The 20,916-nt window shown below is 34.2% G+C and overlaps 7 protein-coding genes across 9 annotated transcripts; 2 read left to right on the forward strand and 5 right to left on the reverse strand.

The window, feature by feature from the left end:
* LOC107638193 (CASP-like protein 4D1) lies at positions 1 to 1,394 on the forward strand. Its single transcript, XM_016341360.3, has 3 exons — positions 1 to 224; positions 615 to 747; positions 994 to 1,394. The coding sequence occupies exons 1-3, from the start codon at positions 1 to 3 to the stop codon at positions 1,195 to 1,197; spliced, it is 561 nt and encodes a 186-aa protein (XP_016196846.1). The 3' UTR covers positions 1,198 to 1,394.
* Positions 1,395 to 3,178: 1,784 nt separating this feature from the next.
* LOC107638194 (uncharacterized) lies at positions 3,179 to 3,982 on the reverse strand. The gene has a single exon (XM_016341361.3). It carries the CDS (start codon positions 3,837 to 3,839, stop codon positions 3,309 to 3,311), a length of 531 nt encoding a protein of 176 aa, XP_016196847.1. The 5' UTR covers positions 3,840 to 3,982; the 3' UTR covers positions 3,179 to 3,308.
* Positions 3,983 to 5,211: 1,229 nt separating this feature from the next.
* LOC107635664 (transcription initiation factor TFIID subunit 6) lies at positions 5,212 to 9,301 on the forward strand. Of its 2 annotated transcripts, XM_016339205.3 has the most exons (11): positions 5,212 to 5,748; positions 5,824 to 5,925; positions 6,011 to 6,119; positions 6,645 to 6,748; positions 6,826 to 6,963; positions 7,060 to 7,155; positions 7,371 to 7,495; positions 7,829 to 7,961; positions 8,095 to 8,220; positions 8,306 to 8,417; positions 8,779 to 9,301. In XM_016339205.3, exons 1-11 carry the CDS (start codon positions 5,536 to 5,538, stop codon positions 9,153 to 9,155), a joined length of 1,635 nt encoding a protein of 544 aa, XP_016194691.1. In that variant the 5' UTR covers positions 5,212 to 5,535; the 3' UTR covers positions 9,156 to 9,301. The 2 variants fall into 2 exon arrangements, with proteins under 2 accessions (XP_016194691.1, XP_016194692.1); XM_016339206.3 differs by lacking the exon at positions 7,060 to 7,155 and having other exon boundaries at positions 5,335 to 5,748.
* A 58-nt stretch (positions 9,302 to 9,359) lies between these two features.
* LOC107635665 (uncharacterized) lies at positions 9,360 to 10,122 on the reverse strand. The gene has a single exon (XM_016339207.3). It carries the CDS (start codon positions 10,017 to 10,019, stop codon positions 9,606 to 9,608), a length of 414 nt encoding a protein of 137 aa, XP_016194693.1. The 5' UTR covers positions 10,020 to 10,122; the 3' UTR covers positions 9,360 to 9,605.
* A 1,615-nt stretch (positions 10,123 to 11,737) lies between these two features.
* On the reverse strand, positions 11,738 to 14,073 carry LOC107635666 (heat shock 70 kDa protein 4-like). 2 transcript variants are annotated; one of them, XM_016339209.3, is made up of 3 exons: positions 13,958 to 14,073; positions 13,574 to 13,820; positions 11,738 to 13,481 (listed from the first exon to the last, which is right to left on the reverse strand). In XM_016339209.3, exons 2-3 carry the CDS (start codon positions 13,791 to 13,793, stop codon positions 11,866 to 11,868), a joined length of 1,836 nt encoding a protein of 611 aa, XP_016194695.1. In that variant the 5' UTR covers positions 13,794 to 13,820; positions 13,958 to 14,073; the 3' UTR covers positions 11,738 to 11,865. The 2 variants fall into 2 exon arrangements, with proteins under 2 accessions (XP_016194695.1, XP_020977908.1); XM_021122249.2 differs by having other exon boundaries at positions 13,574 to 14,021.
* Positions 14,074 to 15,501: 1,428 nt separating this feature from the next.
* On the reverse strand, positions 15,502 to 17,364 carry LOC107635667 (heat shock 70 kDa protein 4-like). Its single transcript, XM_016339210.3, has 2 exons — positions 17,145 to 17,364; positions 15,502 to 16,943 (listed from the first exon to the last, which is right to left on the reverse strand). Exons 1-2 carry the CDS (start codon positions 17,362 to 17,364, stop codon positions 15,619 to 15,621), a joined length of 1,545 nt encoding a protein of 514 aa, XP_016194696.3. The 3' UTR covers positions 15,502 to 15,618.
* Positions 17,365 to 18,695: 1,331 nt separating this feature from the next.
* LOC107635668 (heat shock 70 kDa protein 4-like) lies at positions 18,696 to 20,706 on the reverse strand. The gene is made up of 2 exons (XM_088485359.1): positions 20,487 to 20,706; positions 18,696 to 20,381 (listed from the first exon to the last, which is right to left on the reverse strand). The coding sequence occupies exons 1-2, from the start codon at positions 20,704 to 20,706 to the stop codon at positions 18,799 to 18,801; spliced, it is 1,803 nt and encodes a 600-aa protein (XP_088341485.1). The 3' UTR covers positions 18,696 to 18,798.
* Positions 20,707 to 20,916: the final 210 nt, after the last annotated feature.

Genomic DNA, 20,916 nt, shown 5'->3' on the forward strand with positions numbered 1-20,916 from the left:
ATGATAGAAGGCAAAGAAAATTGCACCAATTTAATTAATTTTAGGATGGATAGTAATAGTGCACCTTCAAGTTCCACAGTTTCAAGAAGTGTGATTCTCGTTTTGAGGGTCTTAACCTTTGTGTTCCTTCTCATTGCTCTCATACTCATTTCTGTAACCAAGGGCACTGAAGATACAACAAATGGTTCTGTAGAAGCCAAGTTCAGCGACATTCATGCTTATCGGTAATTACTATTTTTTATTTATATATCAATCATGCTTTTCGAATTCGGAATCTTTAGTATGAAGAAATTATGTCATTTAAGTTATAATTCATTGTTTGCCAATGAATTATAACTCAAATAGCATAGTCTATCGGCCGCCATACTCACCTAAGAGGTTGCGGATTCGAGTCTCCCTATCTTTGGTAAAAAAAATAAAATATATATTGAAAACGTGTAATTTGGGGATTCTATATGATCAATTAATTTGGTGACTATTTTTTTTGTGCACATAGTAGTATTTAATAATAATAATAATAATAATAATAGTAAATCAATTAATTAGTTAATGTTCTCATCATCATATAGAATATATAATTAATTAAACGTAATTTCTTTGTTAACATTACATAGATACATGATCTCGACAATAGTCATTGGATTTGTATACAACCTCATGCAAATGGTGCTCTCAATCTTCAATGTGGTATCTGAAAAGCATGTATGCGGTGATTTTGGCTATGTATTTGATTTCTTTGGTGACAAGGTACATATAACAAGTCCTTCGACTTAAGTAATTTTATAATTTATAATTAAAATTTAATTTTAAAACACGTAATTTTACATGTATTTTTAAGGACATAACGTCATATTAACAAAAAGAACTATTTTTTATATTAATTATAAAATAATTATCTAAAAAATAGATATAATTACATAATTGTATAAAATGTTTTACACTATTATTACGTCAAAATTTAACGCTTATAATTAATTATATTTCTTTGAACAGATTATATCATATTTCCTAATTTCGGGTTCAGCTGCTGGATATGGCGCCTCTGAAGATTTACACAGATTTTTCAAAGCAGAAGATCTTCCTTTCAATTCGTTTTTTGCAAAAGCAAACGCCTCAGCGAGCCTTCTCCTTGTTGGATTTCTTTGCAATGCCATAGCATCAATTTTCACGTCATTTGCTTTGCCAAAGAAAGCTTAAATTATCAGATAGCTTGTTATTACACGTTATAGATTTCTTGTTTTCTTTGCGTTTAATTGTCATTTGTCTTTAGTTTTATTTATTAATTAATTCCTCTAGTACGCAGCATCGCAATTGTACTTAATTACTTTGGGTTTTGAATAGAACGAAATTTTATTGTTCTCCATCATTCATTTGGATTTTTTTTTTTCTTTTTTCGAATTTGGTATATCATTTTATTTGATTTATTTAAATTTTGGTGTTATATTAAATTATTTTATATTGACGACACTTGACTGAATTTAACAAAATAACTTCTTTGGACTTATATAAAGTTTTAGTACTTGTAACACACATATTGTTTTGGCTTCTTTATTTTATTTTATTTTATTTTGGTCGTTTTTACTATTTAATTTTGTAACGATATTTTTTAGTAATTAAAATTTAATACATATAATTAATTAAATCATATTATTTTTGTCCAAATCATATCAGATAAATTAATTTGGCAAAACAATTAGTAAATTATACCTTAAACCAGTTTAAATTAATATTTTTTATAAAAAATAATTATAATATCTCTATTGAAAAATAATTAAATTATTATTATTATTATTATTATTATTATTATTATTATTATTATAATATATATATAAATTTTAAAAATTTTAAATTCTAACCATTCTCTTTTCTTTGTATCATTATAGGGCTAGTATTTAGGATTTTTAAATATATATATATATATAATAAGAATATTTTAGTTATTTTTTATAATAGAATTATTATAATAATTTTTTTAAAAAAGAATATTAATTTAAATCGATTTAAGGTTCAGTTTACTAATTTTTCAACCAAATTAATTTGTTTGATATAATTTTAATAAAAATAATACAATTTAATAAATTATATATACTAAATTTTAATTATTAAAAAATATATTTTGAGTAGCTCCTGTTTAATTTGATAGGTTAGTATTTAATGGTATAAAAAACTAGAGACATTACTAATATAGTTGACTTTTTTTTTAATCAAAATCAATAATTTTTTTAAGAAGAGAAATCTGACTTTTGCAATATATTCAGCTTTAACTGCGCTAGAAGCATGCATAACGTGCATCCGATAATCCAAGGTAATTTAAAGTCCACAGTCCGATTTTATTGCTAATCATTGCCATCGAAAATGCTTATAATTTTTTTTTTGGGTAGTGTGTATGGAGTCCATTGTCAACACTTTAACACTAATTAATCAATCAGTGGCAGGATTCTTAATTCATATAACCAGCACACATGGTACATTCGATTTCCAATTACATGAACCTAGCAATGTTTAATTTAGGTGTGCTTCCAAGTTCCAAGCAATAACATCGATAAACATATATTCAATTTGTTTATGTCAAACATTTTAGTGGGTCGTCCATAACTATTTTAGAAAAAAATATGTAAAAAATTTTACCTTTGAAATTATATATGTGGTTGATGTTGTTTGACACCGGTACATCATTTAGGTTACTAATTTTGACAAAGTTAGCCAATCCGGTAAAAATTAAATAGTCATAAATCTATTTTGGTTGGTTAAATCAAGAATGTATCTTACCCTCAAAGAATTTAGAGAAAAATAAGCATAAAATTTAATTATATTCAAATCAAATTTATTTCATAAATAAATTGTACATGAGTTATTTATACTAGTGAAAAAAAATCTTTATGACTTGAACAATGTGAGACTAATAGATAATACAAAATTCACTATCCTAAATAATATGAGACTTCTATTTCCTTATTACAAGTAACTAATATAATTAACCTTCTAACTCTACTTGTTCCAGTGTCATTGTTACCTTTGTTGCGCTTTATTTTTATATCTTTGCTTTACCTGTATTACAAGTATATAAAAAAAAAATTAGATTTTAAATTAATCACACATATAAAATATATTAATAGAATTTAATTTTGATGTTGTCAGTATAAAACCGTTTTATATGTGTATTTAATTACATATCACGTTAATAAAAATAACTACCTTTTACATTGACCGCGTGATAATTATCCAAGAGAACGATTGTGATTACACGACTGTGCATCAAAATTAAATTAAAAAAAAGACCAAATATTAGCCATAACCGCTAATAATAACTAATCTAGAGGAGGAATTTCATCTGTTGACAAAAAACTATGAACCAAGAAATCCTCAAAGTTTCCCTTGAAATAAAAGAACTTCCTAAGCACTCCTTCCCTTTGGAAACCTACCTTTTGCAACACCCTTTGGGAGGCCTTGTTCTCCACAAGGGTAAAAGCTTGCAACCTCTTCAAATAAGGTAACACATTGAACACTTGTGACAAAACAATCTTCACTGCTTTTGTGGCTATTCCTTTGCCCCAATACTTGAACCCTATTGCATACCCTAAATCAGCCTTGAAGTTGTCTTCACCAAGCCATGGAATCACCCAAATAATCCCAATCGACCGGTCGTCCATGCAAATAGATCTTTTGAATTCTTGCGCCATGCATTCATCTCTGATGAATGCTATGGCTTGTTCTTTGGATACACAGACATCCAATCGTGTATTGCCGGTGACTCTATCGTCGCCGGCCCATAACAACATGTCGTCCGCGTCGGCTAGCTTGAATGGCCTCACCGTGATTCTTGAGAGGTCCATTGCCATGGCAAACACAAGTTTTGGAAAAATGTGAAATTGCTAGTGTTATGAGTGTGGAGATTCATTGATATTGGTCTTTTATAATACTAGCTAATTTATTAAGGGTTCAATCATAGAGGATATGATATCAATCAAATGAAAACCCGTGAAAATGTACTAGTGATACACAAACACTAAAAAGATCAGATTATTTGGGCCACATCGATATAGGATAAGAAGTGTGTGGTAACTAATTCATACATAATTTGGTGAAAATTCAGGTGAAGTCGACTTCACGTGAAGTTGATATTTGAGAGTCGTTAGATAAAAAATTAGTCAAATCAATTAAATCATCTAACTATTCTCAGGTATCAACTTCACGTGAAGTCGACTGCACCTGAGTTTCCACCACATAATTTACACATGCAAGGGAAATTGTATTTTTTCTTGGTTTTGTGCCTAAATTTGGCTAGTAGAGAATTATAAGTTATATATGTTTGCTCATTACTGTCTTTAACCAAAAGGGGAGTGCTAGGGGAACAATGAAAATTTTGAACAACATAAACAACCACCAATCAAATGAAAATACACTACATCCTAATTTAATGCTACTAATTAAATTTACTCTTTTAATCCTATTAATTCACATTGTTTACACATTGTTCAAAAATCTTGTTTGTTACCTATACTTTTTCTAACCAAAAATATATATTTCTAATTTCTAATATTTGCATGCCATTTTTGTTGAGGCTTCACATGCTTCATAGTTATAATTCCTGCTTATTATTTGAATTCTGTTCTAATAATAATTTGAAAATTTTCTCGAGTCAACTAAGGTCTCATGAAAAGGGTGTGAGATTCTCAACAATTTTTTGTTTAATTGTTGACATTTGAACTCAAAATATCTAGTTAAGAAACCTAGTTAACTGATACCTACCACATTAACTAATTTTGGATGATCATATTTTTTATGGTGCTTATTTGTTTGAACCATATTACATATACACAGAAAATTAATTATTTATGTAAAATATATATTTAAATATAAATATATATTAAAATTATGTTAAATAATATATATTTATTCACAAATATATAATAATTAATTTAATAGTTAATTTTTATATGTATATTTTTGTATTTATTTTTATAAATCATATTGATTTTTTTACATGGGTAATTGGCAGAAGTTGGGCCTCTCTAGATACTTTAATACTATTCTGTCTTATGTAAGGCCCATAGTGTCGTCCAAAAAAATGTAAGGCCCATAGTTACTTGGGAAAAACTTTATGTCGGACCCAAAAATTACTCAGTAAAATTTCGTACGACTGTATGAGGCCCTTCCACCACCACGAAGACGCATTCGTTTATTAGTTTTATTACTTATAAGCCTCTTTTGGTTGGAGTATTGAAGTTGCTATTTTGCAAATAAATTTCAAAGAGGGATTTCTTTGAAATTGTATTAAGTTGCTATTTACTGCATATAGCTATATATATTAATTGATTAATTAACTAATTGACTAATCAATCCTTATGAAAATTGAATATTAAAAAATTGGAACTGACACTAGCTCCAGCTCTGGTATTATAAGAAGCAGCTACAGCAAATTGAAGCGAAGAAGAAGAAGGAGAAGAAGGTTGAAGTTGAAGTAATTCACTAATTTTCAGTTGCAGTTGCATCACTGAAAGGAATTGGACGAGAAATTAGAGAAGGTGAGTGGGAATGAGCATAGTAGGGAAGGAGAGAATAGAGGTGATTGCTCAGAGCATCGGAATTACGAACTTGTCCCCCGATGTCGCTCTCTCCCTCGCTCCCGACGTCGAATACCGCCTCCGCGACATCATGCAGGAATCTATCAAGTGCATGCGCCACTCTCGCCGCACCACTTTAACCGCCGACGATGTTGACAGTGCTCTCTCCTTGAGGAACGTCGAGGTAGGGCGCTTTTTCCATTTCTAATTCTCAATTCCGCTTAGGTTTTTTCTTCACAATCTCCATTTTCATTTTCAGCCTATATATGGATTTGCATCTGGTGGTCCTTTACGTTTCAAGAGAGCTCTCGGACACAGAGATTTGTTCTATATTGAAGATAAGGATCTTGACTTAAAAGATGTAAGTAAGGGACTTTACTCGCTTCAATGGAGTTCAATGTATTAGCTAGTTGTAATTATAGTTTGTGTGTTGATTATGTTTATAGGTCATTGAAGCTCCTCTACCGAAAGCGCCACTTGATACTGCGGTCACCTGCCACTGGCTTGCAATTGAAGGTGTACAGCCTGCTATCCCGGAAAATGCTCCTGTAGACGGTAGGTCTCCGAGTACCGGTAGTTCTTTGTTCATAGGTTAATGGTTTATGATGCAAAACTTCAAAATAGGTTTGTAAGTTACTGAAATTTAGCTCGAGGGAATTAGGAATAGTTGAGGCAATTGTGTTGTTTAATCCATGTAACCTTGCTAATCTTCTGGGAAAATGCTTTATTGTTGATGTTGTTTTGTTATACCAACATAGCTAGAGTAGATTTCTTAATATTACTGCAGTAGTAATCAACTTCTTCAGTTTTTCACAATACTAACTATTAACTAGAAATGCTTGACTTAGAAAACTGTATAAACTTAAATAACTATACCATTTGAGAGTATACATATGCATGTTAGTGGATATATATACTTGGGATGATGCACCTTGTGCAGACAAACATGGATTACTTGGAATCTTAACTTGTCATGGTATATTAATCGATTCTTTGTGAATTTGTGTCATATGCCTATAACTTACACTCCCTTGCCCTTCCATGAATAGTTAATTTTTCCTTTCTACATTTTATTTGCAGTGATTTCAGTTCCTGCCGAAGCCAAAAAGAATGAACAGAAGGATGATAACCTTCCTGTTGACATCAAATTACCCGTTAAGCATGTATTGTCTAGAGAGCTTCAGGTATGCAATTTACCAAGCCACTATGAGATATCTCGTTTTTCATCTTGTAATTTATTTACTTTTATGATTTCTTGCAGCTGTATTTTGATAAAGTGACTGAGCTAACTTTGACTCAGTCTGAGTCGGTTCTGTTTAAGGAAGCATTAGTAAGTTTGGCCACCGATTCAGGACTTCATCCATTAGTTCCTTATTTCACATGCTTTATAGCAGACGAGGTAATTATATTTGACTTATTATCATTCTGGTGGATAAGAAGGAAAATATCTTGTATCCTAGCTCATTTAGACTGTGTGCTTCTCTGTTCTTCTTAGGTTTCTCATGGTTTGAGTAATTTTTCTCTTCTATTTGCCTTGATGCGAGTTGTTAAAAGCATTTTGCAAAATCCTCATATTCATATCGAACCTTATGTAAGTCCACCTTTTCTGGATTTAGAGTATTTGTTTATATTGCTGTAATATCATGAATATGGTTAGTGTTGAAATTAATGCTTATTTTGTTTTCCATATTCTGTTGGAATTTTCTCAAACCATACAAAAGATTAAGATATTAATGGGAAATTGTTATTTTGTTGATCTTTAACAAAATCTGTTATCTCTGATTCTTTGTATATTCCTTGCTTCAGCTGCACCAGTTGATGCCATCTGTTGTCACCTGTCTTGTGGCCAAAAGGTTGGGTAGTAGATTGGCAGACAACCATTGGGAACTTAGAGACTTTACAGCTAACCTGGTCGCCTCAATTTGCAAAAGGTGAGATGTCCTGAATTGATTCTGTCATATGTTGTGCATCAAGGGAAATGAAAGCAATTTTACTTGAAATTTTTGTTGGTCCTCTATTTATTTTGTGCAATTTGTGCTGCATTTCTTCCTTAATTTTAGAGTAGCAAAGAAAGAATCATGTGCTTTAATTTGAAATGCACTATTGTTTTTCAACATCAAGTCCAAAGGCACAAGAATTATAGACCAGAAAATCTAATATTGCTTTTTGTTAAGTATTGTGCATCATTTTGAAATATAGCATGGCTTGTTTGTCGGGCAGTTATTGATTTCATTTCAAATTTTGCCTTGCCTCTAATCTTGCAGGTTTGGTCATGTTTATAGTAATCTACAGTCTAGGTTAACAAAAACATTGGTGAATGCATTCTTGGATCCCAAGAAAGCACTGACACAACACTATGGTGCAATTCAAGGGTTGGCAGCATTAGGGCCCAATGTGGTACGCATGTTTCCATGCTCTTGGCAATTATGAAATTAGTTAAATACAAAAAATAGGATGGGATTCTTGTGGATAAACTTAATATTGACATATGAGCCTTTTGTCTTGCTTTTGACTCATTATTTTAAAATAGGTTCGCCTTCTTTTGCTGCCAAATCTTGAACCATATATAAGACTTCTGGAACCAGAGATGCTTCTTGAGAAGCAGAGGAATGAAGTCAAAAGGCATGAAGCATGGCGTGTTTATGGATCCTTGCTGGTAAGATTTATTGTTAGATACATACTTAAAAACCAAAAGACATCAAATTATAATATGGTTAGTCCAATGATTGTGTATTACTCAGCGTGCTGCAGGTCAGTGTATTTATGATCGACTGAAAATATTCCCGACTTTCCCGTCTTCTCTTCCTCATGCTGTCTTGAAGACCAATGCAAGAGTTCTCATGTCTTCACCTTGTGAGTATCTTACTTCTTGACCAAGAAAATGATGTGCAATTGTAAAAGAATTATTTGGTCGTCTTGTTAAATCTGTTCAGAGCATGCAGACCTGGTGCTTGGGTCGTTAATATAATGAATGATCTTAGAAGTACTCATTTTTTCCCAATATTAGTCATTTCTTGCCAAAATATGTTCCACTCGTTTTTTGGTTTTTTATTTGACCGTAAGGTAATTGATATTTTTTCAGTATGACCTTTCCACATTATTGAAAGATATAATATGTTTATCTTCGTGAAAAGTTTTCTTTATGAGGGAAGTTGCATAATCTTTTCATTGAAAATGACCGCCTGCTGAATCCTCTCTATTTTCAATCATCAAGATAAACGCAAGGCAAGCCTTGAGCAGTTGGAAGAGCAGCCACCTTTGAAGAAAACTAATACTGATGGTGAGGTTGGTGTGGTTCTGACAAATTCCTCACCGTCTCATAAGCAAGGGGAGGCAGGGACTCAAGCCTCTTCAGTTGATTCAATCATTGGCTCATCATCGGCTTCTGAACAGATGAAAAATGACACAATTTCTAATGCCGTAGTTAGAAGTAACAAGGTTGATACCCGTTCATGGAAAACATCGGCTGCCCTTGCCCAAGTTTGGAAGGATGAGCTGAATTCTGGGCGTATCCTGGTATCATTGTTTGAGTTGTTTGGTGAAGACATTCTTCCCTTCATTCAGGCCCCTGAGTTGTATATGTTCTTGTAACTTTGCATGTATTATAGCTTTGCTCACAATTAGATCATGGTTAACCCACAGATATTAATTCCGGGAGCAAACTAACATTGCTCCTTGTCCTTGTTATAAAATATAATTTTTCTTTTCCGGTTAATGAAATTTCTAGTTCCTTGTTATCCTTATTCTTTTAGACTTTCGAGATTGCATGATATTTCTTATTGGATTGTGAGTGTCTGAGTGATAACAGTCCAATTGTGAAGTTCAAACAAAAATACAAATATTAGATACTACCGTGAATTAAATCATTATTGTAAGGACATTTTCTTTTTCCTCTATCCTTATTTTGATGTTAGAACTCAAATTAAATTTGTTTTGTTGATACACAGTACAGTATATAACGAGAAAACAACACATTACATTACATTAAAATGTTTCTTTACTTGTATAACTTGTAATCCTTTGAACTTGAGTAGAGTAGTATTAAGCAGATACTTTATTGCACTCCCTTTCAACAGCTTTCTTCAGTAGGCTATCTTCTTCCAAGACCATCTGAACCGGCAAGAATCCCATTCCATCTGCCATGGCAAGCATCATCTGCTTGGTTTCCTTCTTGAATTCTTCAAGATCTACCGTCCCATTCAAGTTGTGGTCGAACTGTATGAACAAGGATTCGTACACGCGAGCAAGCTCATCTGGGTCAGGCTCCACATCAACACCAAAGTGAGTCTCAAACACCCTCAGGCTTTGCAACTCCTTCAACATCTCTGCATAGGAGAGAAGGCCATCGTGGTCTGCATCGAGGTAAGCAAACCTGTTTCCTACTAACACACTAAATGCTTCTTCATCTTGAAGGAAGCTCATAATTGTGGCACCATCCAAAATTTCCACACTCATTTTCTCGTCGGGTGAAAAGGAAAGTAGTTTTATGTGTAAGAGAAGCGAAGATGTTTTTTGTGGGGTTTTGAAATGCTTAGTGCTTTGAATAGAGAGTGTTGGATTCTCCTACTATATATATAGCCGTTGGTGGTCGGTTTCAAGAGCATATATTCTGTGGTAAACTAACGTTAAATTGCCAAAGAAGACAATAGTATAAGAAACTTTCTCTTGTTTTTGTGTCCCTTGTTTAAGTTGGGTCTTAACTTGTTTATTCTTCAACCAATACCAACCAAATAGGATGCTTCCGTCCCCATTAAGTAGCAATTGTTGGAACTGTTATGATGTTTGCATTCTAGTTAGGCACAGGTTACAATATGGTCATGACGTATGAGTCATGAGTATCAGGAGGATCTCATTGGGTGGTGCGATTTGAATCAGACGGCTGAGATTAATTGGGCCATGTTGTGATTCAAATCTTGGGCCATTTGCACATCACAAGTGTGGCCTATGAATTATGAAATTCAAATTGGCTATGTTGGAAGTCAAAAGTCAAAAACTCTTGTCTAGTTCTAGTTTTATTGCACACAAGTTGCTGCTTGGAAAGTCCTGGAGAATGATATTTGGATACCCACTGATTAATAAAACACGCAATAAGTAGAAACTACGCGACTTTAGCCTCTTTTTATTCAAACTGTCTTCTTTACATCAAATAAAATAAAGGATATTCTTGGTTTATACTTTAGGCCCTCTCTATCTCTCTTTTAAAGGGGTCAACGTTTTCGGAGCCATAATTTTGTTTTATTTTATTAAAAACAATTAATCAGAAGCAAACAGAAAAGGTAAAGGGAAAACCATCAGACTTCATAGAGAATTTAAAGTTGGTTAATGTCAACTTGGAAGGAAACCCGGGAAGTAGTTTGAACATCTACTAATTCACAACATACTCTGATCATTTTTATAACTTTATATTTTTTTTGGAATAGAAAAATATTCACGAGAAGTACAGATAAAATTTGTTTATAATTAGTAAGTTTTCACAAAGGAAGATACTTGGCAACCGGAAAATTTACTAGAAAAATATTAATAATAAATATGAGGCAAATATAGTTTAAAGAACTAATGATTTTTGCCAAACCATTAAGATATCTTTAGAGATAATGATTTATGACTTTAGCATATGAAAAATAAGTAATAACACAAATCTTTTTCAAGTGATAAGAAATGTTTCGGATATTCAGTACATTTAATTAAATAAACCCAAAACTGGTGGTGCACAAGCATAAGCTTATGATATTTGATGATGTAGCATGCTAACACAAAAGCCACTCCTACACTGCTTCCATACCTCTGCTGAATGCTGATTTTATATCAGTGAAAGTTTTAACTGTGGAAAATCATAATTTGAGTTGATCTTAAGCTAGAGAAGATTGAAAGGAATTATGAGAGAAGAAGATGAGCAAAGTGGAAACTTCACTCAGCTTCATTTCAGAAAAATGGTGGAAAAAACCCACTAGGGAATCATCTGACTCAACCTTATATACTATGCTCTACATAACTAACTTTACTCTGAACCTATTGGCACAAATCTTTAACTAACTATGCTGATATGGAATCTACACTTACTAATTAAGTTAACTTGGAACTAAATTAACTGCTATTTACAATTTGGACCTTGCTGCAAACTACATACTATGTCAGAAACTGCTCTAGTTTACAAGTTTTCTTTTAAGAAGCAATTAACAGTTCAAAATATAACTTAAGATAAAGGTAATTTAAGTCACATAAAATTTGCATTACATACCAAATAAAATGAAAAGTCTGCACTCTATCCTCGAAAGATCTTAACATGCAGAAAATCAATGATTTAATTTTCCAATCTTGGCATCATGGGCTCAAAAACGATCTCAAGCTCCTTGCGATTCTTCTCGAACACATCTTTTTCATGCTGATCTCGACCACCATAAAGCAAACTCTTGGCCTTAATAATTGCATCAGTGATAATTCCCTTGCCCTTTGCCATACCTTTTAAAGCTTTTTCAATTTTGTAAACATAATCATCCAAATCATTTCTTGCTCTAGCCTTCTCCAGAAACTTTTTGTCTTCAGCCTCATAATCTTTAGCTTCTTGAATTAATCTCGCAATTTCCTTCTGCGACATTCGTCCTGTATTGCTTATTGTAATATCATTGCTGTTGCCAGTTGTTTCATCTGCGGCAGTTACGTTTAAGATACCATCGGAATCAATTTCAAAGGTTATCATAAGAGGGTGACCTCTAGGACCTTTAGGTATGCCTGAAAGATTAAACCAACCCAACAAGTTGTTATCAATGGCTCTTGTCCTCTCACCCTCAAAAACATCAATTTTTACGACAGTTTGATTATCTTCTGATGTATGACATCCTTGTTTCTTCTTCACAGGAATAGTAGTATTCCTAGGAATCACTACATGCATCAGATCTCCTTTAGTTAATATACCAAGTGACAGCGGAGTAACATCATGCAGCACCAAATTTGGCACCTTCTTAAAGCCTTCACTTAACAAAGCAGCTTGAACTGCTGCTCCAAACGCAACAGCTTCATCAGGGTTGATACTCCTACATAGATCCTTTCCATTGAAGAATTCCTGCAATAGTTGCTGCACTTTAGGAATCCTAGATGAGCCACCAACAAGGACAACATCGTCCACACAGTTCCTGTCCATGTTTGCATCAGTAAGACACTTATTTACAGTATCTATGCACTCTCTAAAGAGGTCCATGTTGAGTTCCTCAAACCTAGTTCGAGTGATTGATGAACAGAAGTCAAGGCCTTGAAATAAACAGTCTATTTCGATGAAGGCATCAACATTGTAAGAGAGTACTCTTTTCGCCCTTTCACATGCATTTCTCAACCTCCTCAATGCTCTTGAATTTCCACTTATGTCCAGATTGTTCTTCTTGTTGAACTTCTGCATAAAGTAATTTAACATTCTGTTGTCAAAGTCTTCTCCACCCAGATGAGTATTTCCAGCTGTAGCCTTCATTTCGAACACCTTATCTTTGATGGTAAGTAGTGATACATCAAATGTACCACCACCAAAGTCAAAGACAAAAATGTTCCTTTCTCCAACACAGTTTGATCTCTTGTCGAGGCCATAAGCAATAGCTGCAGCAGTAGGCTCATTGATTATCCTCATAACATTAAGGCCGGCAATGGCGCCGGCGTCTCTGGTGGCTTTGCGCTGAGAGTCATTGAAGAATGCAGGTACAGTAATAACTGCATTCTTCACAGGTGACTCTAGATATGCCTCTGCAATCTTGCGCATCTTCATAAGAATCATAGCCGAGACTTCCTCGGCACAAAGGCGTTTCTCTTGACCCTTGTGCTGTACAACAATTGTTGGTTGGTCATCAACACCGGAAATGACTTTGAATGGCCACAAAAGTTTGTCTTTCTGGATATTGGGGTCACTATATTTTCTGCCAATCATCCTCTTAGCATCTGTCAATAATTATTCTTGGTTATTATGAAGAGAAAAAGTGTATATATAGACAAGTAAAAGAAGACATAAACTAATAAAGATGGTGAATTACCAAAGACGGTGTTGGTAGGGTTGATTGCGGCTTGGTTCTTAGCAGCATCACCGATCAACCTTTGTTTGTCAGTGAAAGCAACATAGGAAGGTGTTGTTTTATTGCCTTGATCGTTGTGAATGATCTCAACTCTGTTGTGGTGTTCAAGCCACACTGCAACACAAGAATATGTTGTGCCAAGATCTATCCCCACTGCAACTCCCTTACATTCTTTTTCCATCGTTCTTTCAAAGTGAACTAATTGAACCTTAATCAGAAGGAAAGTGAAGTCAGTCTCAGGAATGTGAAAAACCAGTTTGTTCTTATTTACTCTGACTATATACTGAATATATAAAAGTCATTTGGGTGTTTATATAGGTTGATAAACTCAGAATACATAACCACCTATGTAGATGATAACCATTCCCTTTATTTGGGAGTTTGTTGAAACTTATGAAGTAGAGAGAGTAGGAGAGATTCGGGGGAGGGAGTTACTTATTTAGATAAGTAAGGCTGGCCTCCTTGTCGCGCCCGACCGAAGTCGGGTACATGGAAGAGGTCACCCTTGATGGGCCTTTATTTTTAATGGGTCAATAAAATCTGTTTATAATTAATCAAGTTTCTCAAGGGAAAATATTGGTAGCCTTTATATTTTTTCTGCTGCTCTTTATCATCATCAAGCAAACTCTTGGCCTTTAACAATTGCATCACTGATCTTTTTCTTGTTCTTTTCCATGTCTTCTAAAGCTTTTTTATATTTTATAAACGTAATCATCCAAAGCAATCATTGTTGGAATAAATTAATTTAAATAACCCAGATCATCCATATTAAATCATAAAAAATATATCATAATGCGGAAGCGTACCTTTATTCGTAGAAATTAGAAATTGATGTAAAGCCGGGAAAGACGGGGAAAGAGCGACAAAGACGGCTTTGGTATATTGGGGACCGAAATCTGAGGTCTATTTATATTTGAGCATGACACTCATTAAACTCTAAAGCCCAAATAAAATAGTATCTAAATATATCTAAAATCCAAAAGATAATATCTGGTTTTATTCTCATTTAACTCCAAATCAAAAGTAATAATGACTTATTCAATTTAGCATTTATAACAATAAATGAGATCACTATTATATAAATCATTTAATTTGAAATAGCATAATTTGTGACTATAATTAATATATGTATTACCCACAAACAAATTAGGAAATTAAAATAATTTCCTAACAATCATTGCTCTAGCCTTCTCAAGAAACTGTTTGTCTTTTGCAGATACATTGAGAATACCATCAGCATCAATATCAAAGGTTAACATAACAGGATGACCTCAAAGATTAAAACATTCCTCTTCCAACAGAGTCAGTAGCTGCAGCATAGGCTCATTGATTGTCCTCATAACACGGAGACCAGCAATGGAACAAGCATCTCTGGTGGCTTTGCACCGTGAGTTACTGAAGTAGGTTGGTATGGCAATAACAGCATTCTTTACCGGTAAATCTAAGTATGCTACTGCAATTTCGGCATCTTTGTGAGAATCATATATGAAATTTCCTCTGCACAAAGCCACAAAGGTTTTGCTCTTACACCTGTATTTATATTATCATTATCATTGTTTATTAAAACAATAATAAAAAAAAAGTGAAAAACATTCACAATACATAATCTTAACAAGAAACTGACAATTCAAAATACTCCTAGAACTTACTATAACATGATCAGTCACGTAAGATTCGCATGACATACAAAATACATAATTTGTTTAAGGCAATCATGGATTCTTGTTCATCATAGGTTCAAAAACTTGCTTGAGCTGCTTCAGATTCTTCTTGAACACATCTATTCCATGTTTCTGTTTATCACGATTATCAAGTAAACCCATGGCCTTAGCAATTGCATCATTGATCTTTTTACTGTCCTTTTCCGTATGTTCTAAAGTTTTTCTCATTTTGTAAACATAGTCATCCAAATCATCCATTGCTCTTACCTTCTCAAGAAACTCTGTGTCTTCAGCCTCATAATTTTTAGCCTCCTGAACTAATCTTGCAATTTCCTTAGCTGACATTCATCCTTTATCATTGGTTATTGTAATCTCATTCCTGTTACCAGTGGTTTCTTCTTCAGCAGATACATTTAAGATACCATCTTCTTCTATATTGAAGCATATCATAATGTCATGTCCTCGAGGAGCAGGAGGAATACCAGAAAGCACAAATCGGCCCAGCAAGTTGCTATCATAAGCTCTTGCCCTCTCACCTTCATAAACCAAAACATCTGCACAAGATTGGTTATCTTCACTTGTGACGTATGCTCCTTTCTTCTTTATAGGAACACTAGAATTCCTAGGAATTACTATGCTCATAACATCATCTTTTGTGTCTACACCAAGTGACAACGGAGTAACATCATGCAGCACCACATTTGGAACATTCTTAAAGCCTTCACTCAACAAAGCAGCTTGAACGGCAGCTCCGTAGGCAACATCTTCATCTGGATTAAGTCCCTTGCACAGACTTTTCCCCTGGAAGAATTCCTGCAATAGTTTTTGCACCTTGGGAATCCTAGAAGAGCCTCCAACAAGAACAACATCATCTATACAACTCTTATCAATATCAGCAATGGTAAGACATTCCTTTACCGTCTGAATACACGCTTCAAAGAGGTCCTTGTTGAGTTCCTCGAACCTAGCACGAGTGATCGATGAAGAGAAGTCAATACTCTTAAATAAGCCATCTATGTCGATGAAGGCATCAATAGAGCTTGAGAGTGTTCTTTTAGCCCTTTCGCATTCATTTCTCAATCTCCTCAAGGCTCTTGAATCACCACTTATGTCAACTTTGTTCTTCTTTTCAAACTCTTCTAAAAAGTATTTCAACATTCTGTCATCAAAGTCTTCTCCACCAAGATGAGTGTTTCCACAAGCGGCCTTAACTTCAAACAACTTATCATTGATGGTAAGGAGGGTCACATCAAAAGTACCACCTCCAAGGTCGAAAATCAAAACATTCCTCTCTCCAACCCAATCAGCTTTCTTGTCAAGACCATAAGCAATAGCTGCAGCTGTAGGTTCATTGATTAACCTCATGACAGTGAGACCAGCAATGGCACCGGCATCTCTGGTGGCTTTGCGCTGCGAGTCACTGAAGTAGGCCGGGACAGTAATGACTGCATACTCCACAGGTGAACCTAAATATGCCTCTGCAGTCTCGCGCATCTTTGTGAGAACCATGGCTGAAATTTCTTCAGGACAAAGGCGTCTCTCCTGACCCTTGTACTTAACAACAACAATTGGTTCGCCAGTAGCACCAGAAATGACTTTGAATGGCCACAATACTTTATCTTTCTGAATATTGGGGTCAGAAAATTTCCTACCAATCATCCTCTTAGCATCTGTTAAGAGTAATTAACATATTAAAATGGAAAAAAAAAAAATACTTCGTTCATATTGTGTACAGAGTCTTTAACTTGTAAAATAACTTAGACATGAACTTATGAAAACAAAGACTAATCCTGGTTATCTATCAATAACTAACTAACTTCAATTAACTCAACTCAAAATAATACATGTATAAAAAAAGATGAATTACTTACCAAAGACAGTGTTGGTAGGGTTGACAGCAGCTTGATTCTTAGCAGCATCACCAATCAACCTTTGATTATGAGTGAAAGCAACGTAAGAAGGAGTTGTCTTGTTGCCTTGGTCATTGGGTATGATCTCAGCTCGAGAATGTTGTTGCTGCCACACTGCAACACAAGAATATGTTGTTCCAAGATCTATTCCCACTGCATGTCCCTCACATTTTTTGGCCATTTTTTCTTCCATGTAAATGGAATGTTATCAGAAGAAATGGGAAGAAGTCAGTCTAAGGTAAGGTAGATTCTAACAGTTTGTTCTGGAATATTTAATAAATATATCTTAAGTATAAAATTTGACAGACTTTTTTTGAAGTTTTAAAGACAATGTATTACAAGATAAAAAAAAAAATATTTCTACTCCTTTAACCATCGTACTTGTTAACTAAATTTATTTTTGCATTGTTTTTGGTTGAAGTATTGCCATTACTATCTTTTGGCAACTGTTCCCAACAGTATTGGAACCAGGCATATAATCAGTATCAGACTAATATGCCCCCCACACAAACATTTCATTTGAAAACCATACTACATTTATTCTTTCTCTTCTTTTGGAGGCTGCATTAATGTACTATACGTGGTAATTCAAGACCTTCGAGTATATTCCAAAAATAAACTGGAGTGGACCTCTCAATTTTTTTTAAAATTATTTGATAAAGTGTAATTTTTTATTATTGAATATCTTTTCTCATATTTATTTTGTTTCATTTAAAGAATGTAAATTGAGAGATCAGACTTTATTAAACAATTGAAAAAAAAATTGAAAAGATTCATTTTCAAAAACAAACTATGCATCACTAGTATGGTAGCATTATTCTCATCCTTTACAAATTAGTAGTAAAAAACTTGGAATTCTCTTTAAAATTTGACCATGAGTTAAAAAAGAAAGCCCTCTAAAATTTATTTTTACTTATGGTTTTTTTTTTGTTAAAAAATCACTTTTTCGTTTTCCGACTCAAAATTTAAAATTGGTTAATGTTAATTAACTTCAAATTCGAAGTATTCTCCAGAAGTAATTTGATCAATTGCTACTTTTTTGGACCAATAGAAACATATGATCTCACTAGAAAAATATTTATCATATATTTATATGACAAAGTATGATCGAAACACTTTCAACTTGTTAACCACTCATGTGAAGTAATGATTCTCGCCAAACCATCAAAAGAATATTTCTTCTGAAGTCAAACAATCTTTTGTGATGGTTCTAAATTTCTTTCAAGATACACATGATTTTATATCAGTAAAGTTTTAAACAGCAACAATATTTCCTTTCGGTACATTTAGTTCAGTAAACTCAGAACTGCTAAACAAACATAGAACTTCTGATATTTGATGATGTAGCAAATGCATGCTAACAAAAAAAACCACTCCTACTCTGCTTCGATACCTTTGCCGAATGCTGACAGCAAGAGGCAATCACAATCTCTCTCAATATACAATTCAAGGACAAAATCTTAACAAGCAATTAACAATTCAAAATATAACTTAAGATAATTTTTTCACATATAACTTGTATCACATATCAATTAAAGTGCTAAGTCTGCACTATTCATCCGAAAAGAGCTTAACAAGCAGTAAATCGTTAATCTTCCATACTTGGCATAGTGGGCTAAAAAATGTTCTCAAGTTCCTCCAGTTTCTTCTCGAACACATCTTTTTCATGCTCATCTTTATCACCATCAAGCAAACTCTTGGCTTTAACAATTGCATCAGTGATCATTCCCTTGTTTTTGTCGACAGCTTTTAAAGCTTTTTCCATTTTGTAAACATAATCGTCCAAATCATTTCTTGCTCTAGCCTTCTCTAGAAACTTTTTGTCTTCAGCCTCATAATCTCTAGCTTCTTGAATCAATCTCGCAATTTCCATCCGCGACAATCGCCCCGTATCATTGCTTATTGTAATCTCATTGCTGTTGCCAGTTGCTTCATCTTCAGCAGTTACGTTTAAGATTCCATCAGCATCAACATCAAAGGTTACCATTACACCATGACCTTTAGGACCTTCAGGTATGCCTGAAAGATTAAACCAACCCAACAAGTTGTTATTGGTGGCTCTTGTCCTCTCACCCTCAAAAACTTCAAACTTTATGAAAGTTTGATTATCTTCTGAGGTAAAATATCCTTGTTTCTTCTTCACAGGAATAGTAGTATTCCTAGGAATCACTACATCCATCAGATCTCCTTTAATTGATATACCAAGTGACAGCGGAGTAACATCATGCAGCACCAAATTTGGCAGATTCTTAAAGCCTTCACTTAACAAAGCAGCTTGAACTGCTGCTCCAAACGCAACAGCTTCATCAGGGTTGATACTCCTACATTGATCCTTCCCCTCGAAGAATTCCTGCAATAGCTGCTGAACTTTAGGAATCCTAGACGAGCCACCAACAAGGACAACATCGTCCACACAGTTCTTGTCCATGTCTGCATCAGTAAGACACTTATTTACAGTATCTATGCACTCTTTAAAGAGATCCATGTTGAGTTCCTCAAACCTAGCTCGAGTGATTGTTGAACAGAAGTCAATGCCTTGAAATAAACCGTCTATTTGGATGAAGGCATCGACATTGTAAGAAAGTACTCTTTTGGCCCTTTCACTTGCATTTCTCAACCTCCTCAAGGCCCTTGAATTCCCACTTATGTCCAGATTGTTCTTCTTGTTGAACTCCTCCATAAAGTAATTTAACAATCTGTTGTCAAAGTCTACTCCACCCAGATGAGTATTTCCAGCTGTCGCCTTCATTTGGAAGGCCTTATCTTTGATGGTAAGCAGTGATACATCAAATGTACCACCACCAAAGTCAAAGACAAAAATGTTCCTTTTCCCGACACAGTTTGATCTTTTGTCAAGGCCATAAGCAATAGCTGCAGCAGTAGGCTCATTGATTATCCTCATAACATTAAGGCCGGCAATGGCGCCTGCATCTCTGGTGGCTTTGCGCTGAGAGTCATTGAAGTATGCAGGTACAGTAATAACTGCATTCTTCACAGGTGACTCTAAATATGCCTCTGCAATCTTGCGCATCTTAGTAAGAATCATAGCCGAGACTTCCTCGGCACGAAGGCGTTTCTTTTGACCCTTGTGCTGTACAACAATTGTTGGTTGGTCATCAACACCGGAAATGACTTTGAATGGCCACAAAAGTTTGTCTTTCTGAATATTGGGGTCACTAAATTTTCTGCCAATCATCTCTTAGCATCTACAGTAATTATATTATTCTTGCTTATTACTATTTGGAAAGAAAAATTTACAGAAAAAGTGTATATATATAGACAAACAAAAGAAGGTGAATTTACCAAAGACAGTGTTGGCAGGGTTCATTGCAGCTTGGTTCTTAGCAGCATCACCGATCAACCTTTGTTTGTCAGTGAAAGCAACATAGGAAGGTGTTGTTTTATTGCCCTGATCGTTGTGAATGATCTCAACTCTGTTGTGGTCTTCAAGCCACACTGCAACACAAGAATATGTTGTGCCAAGATCTATCCCCACCGCCGCTCCCTGACAATCTTTTTCCATCGTTCTTTGAAAGTGAACTAATTGATTAATCAGAAGAAAAGTGAAGCCAGTCTCAGGAATGTGAAAAACCAGTTTGTTCTTACTTTTACTATATAACGAACATATAAAAGTCATTTGGGTATTTATACAGGTTGATAAACTCACGTACATTTATTTTCTTAACGTTTATTTATTATTTATTTATTGCCACATAGATATCATACCCATAAG

Source organism: Arachis ipaensis, chromosome B4, assembly GCF_059453495.1.
Source record: "Arachis ipaensis isolate K30076 ecotype BB chromosome B4, ASM5945349v1, whole genome shotgun sequence".
Lineage (NCBI taxonomy): Eukaryota > Viridiplantae > Streptophyta > Magnoliopsida > Fabales > Fabaceae > Arachis > Arachis ipaensis.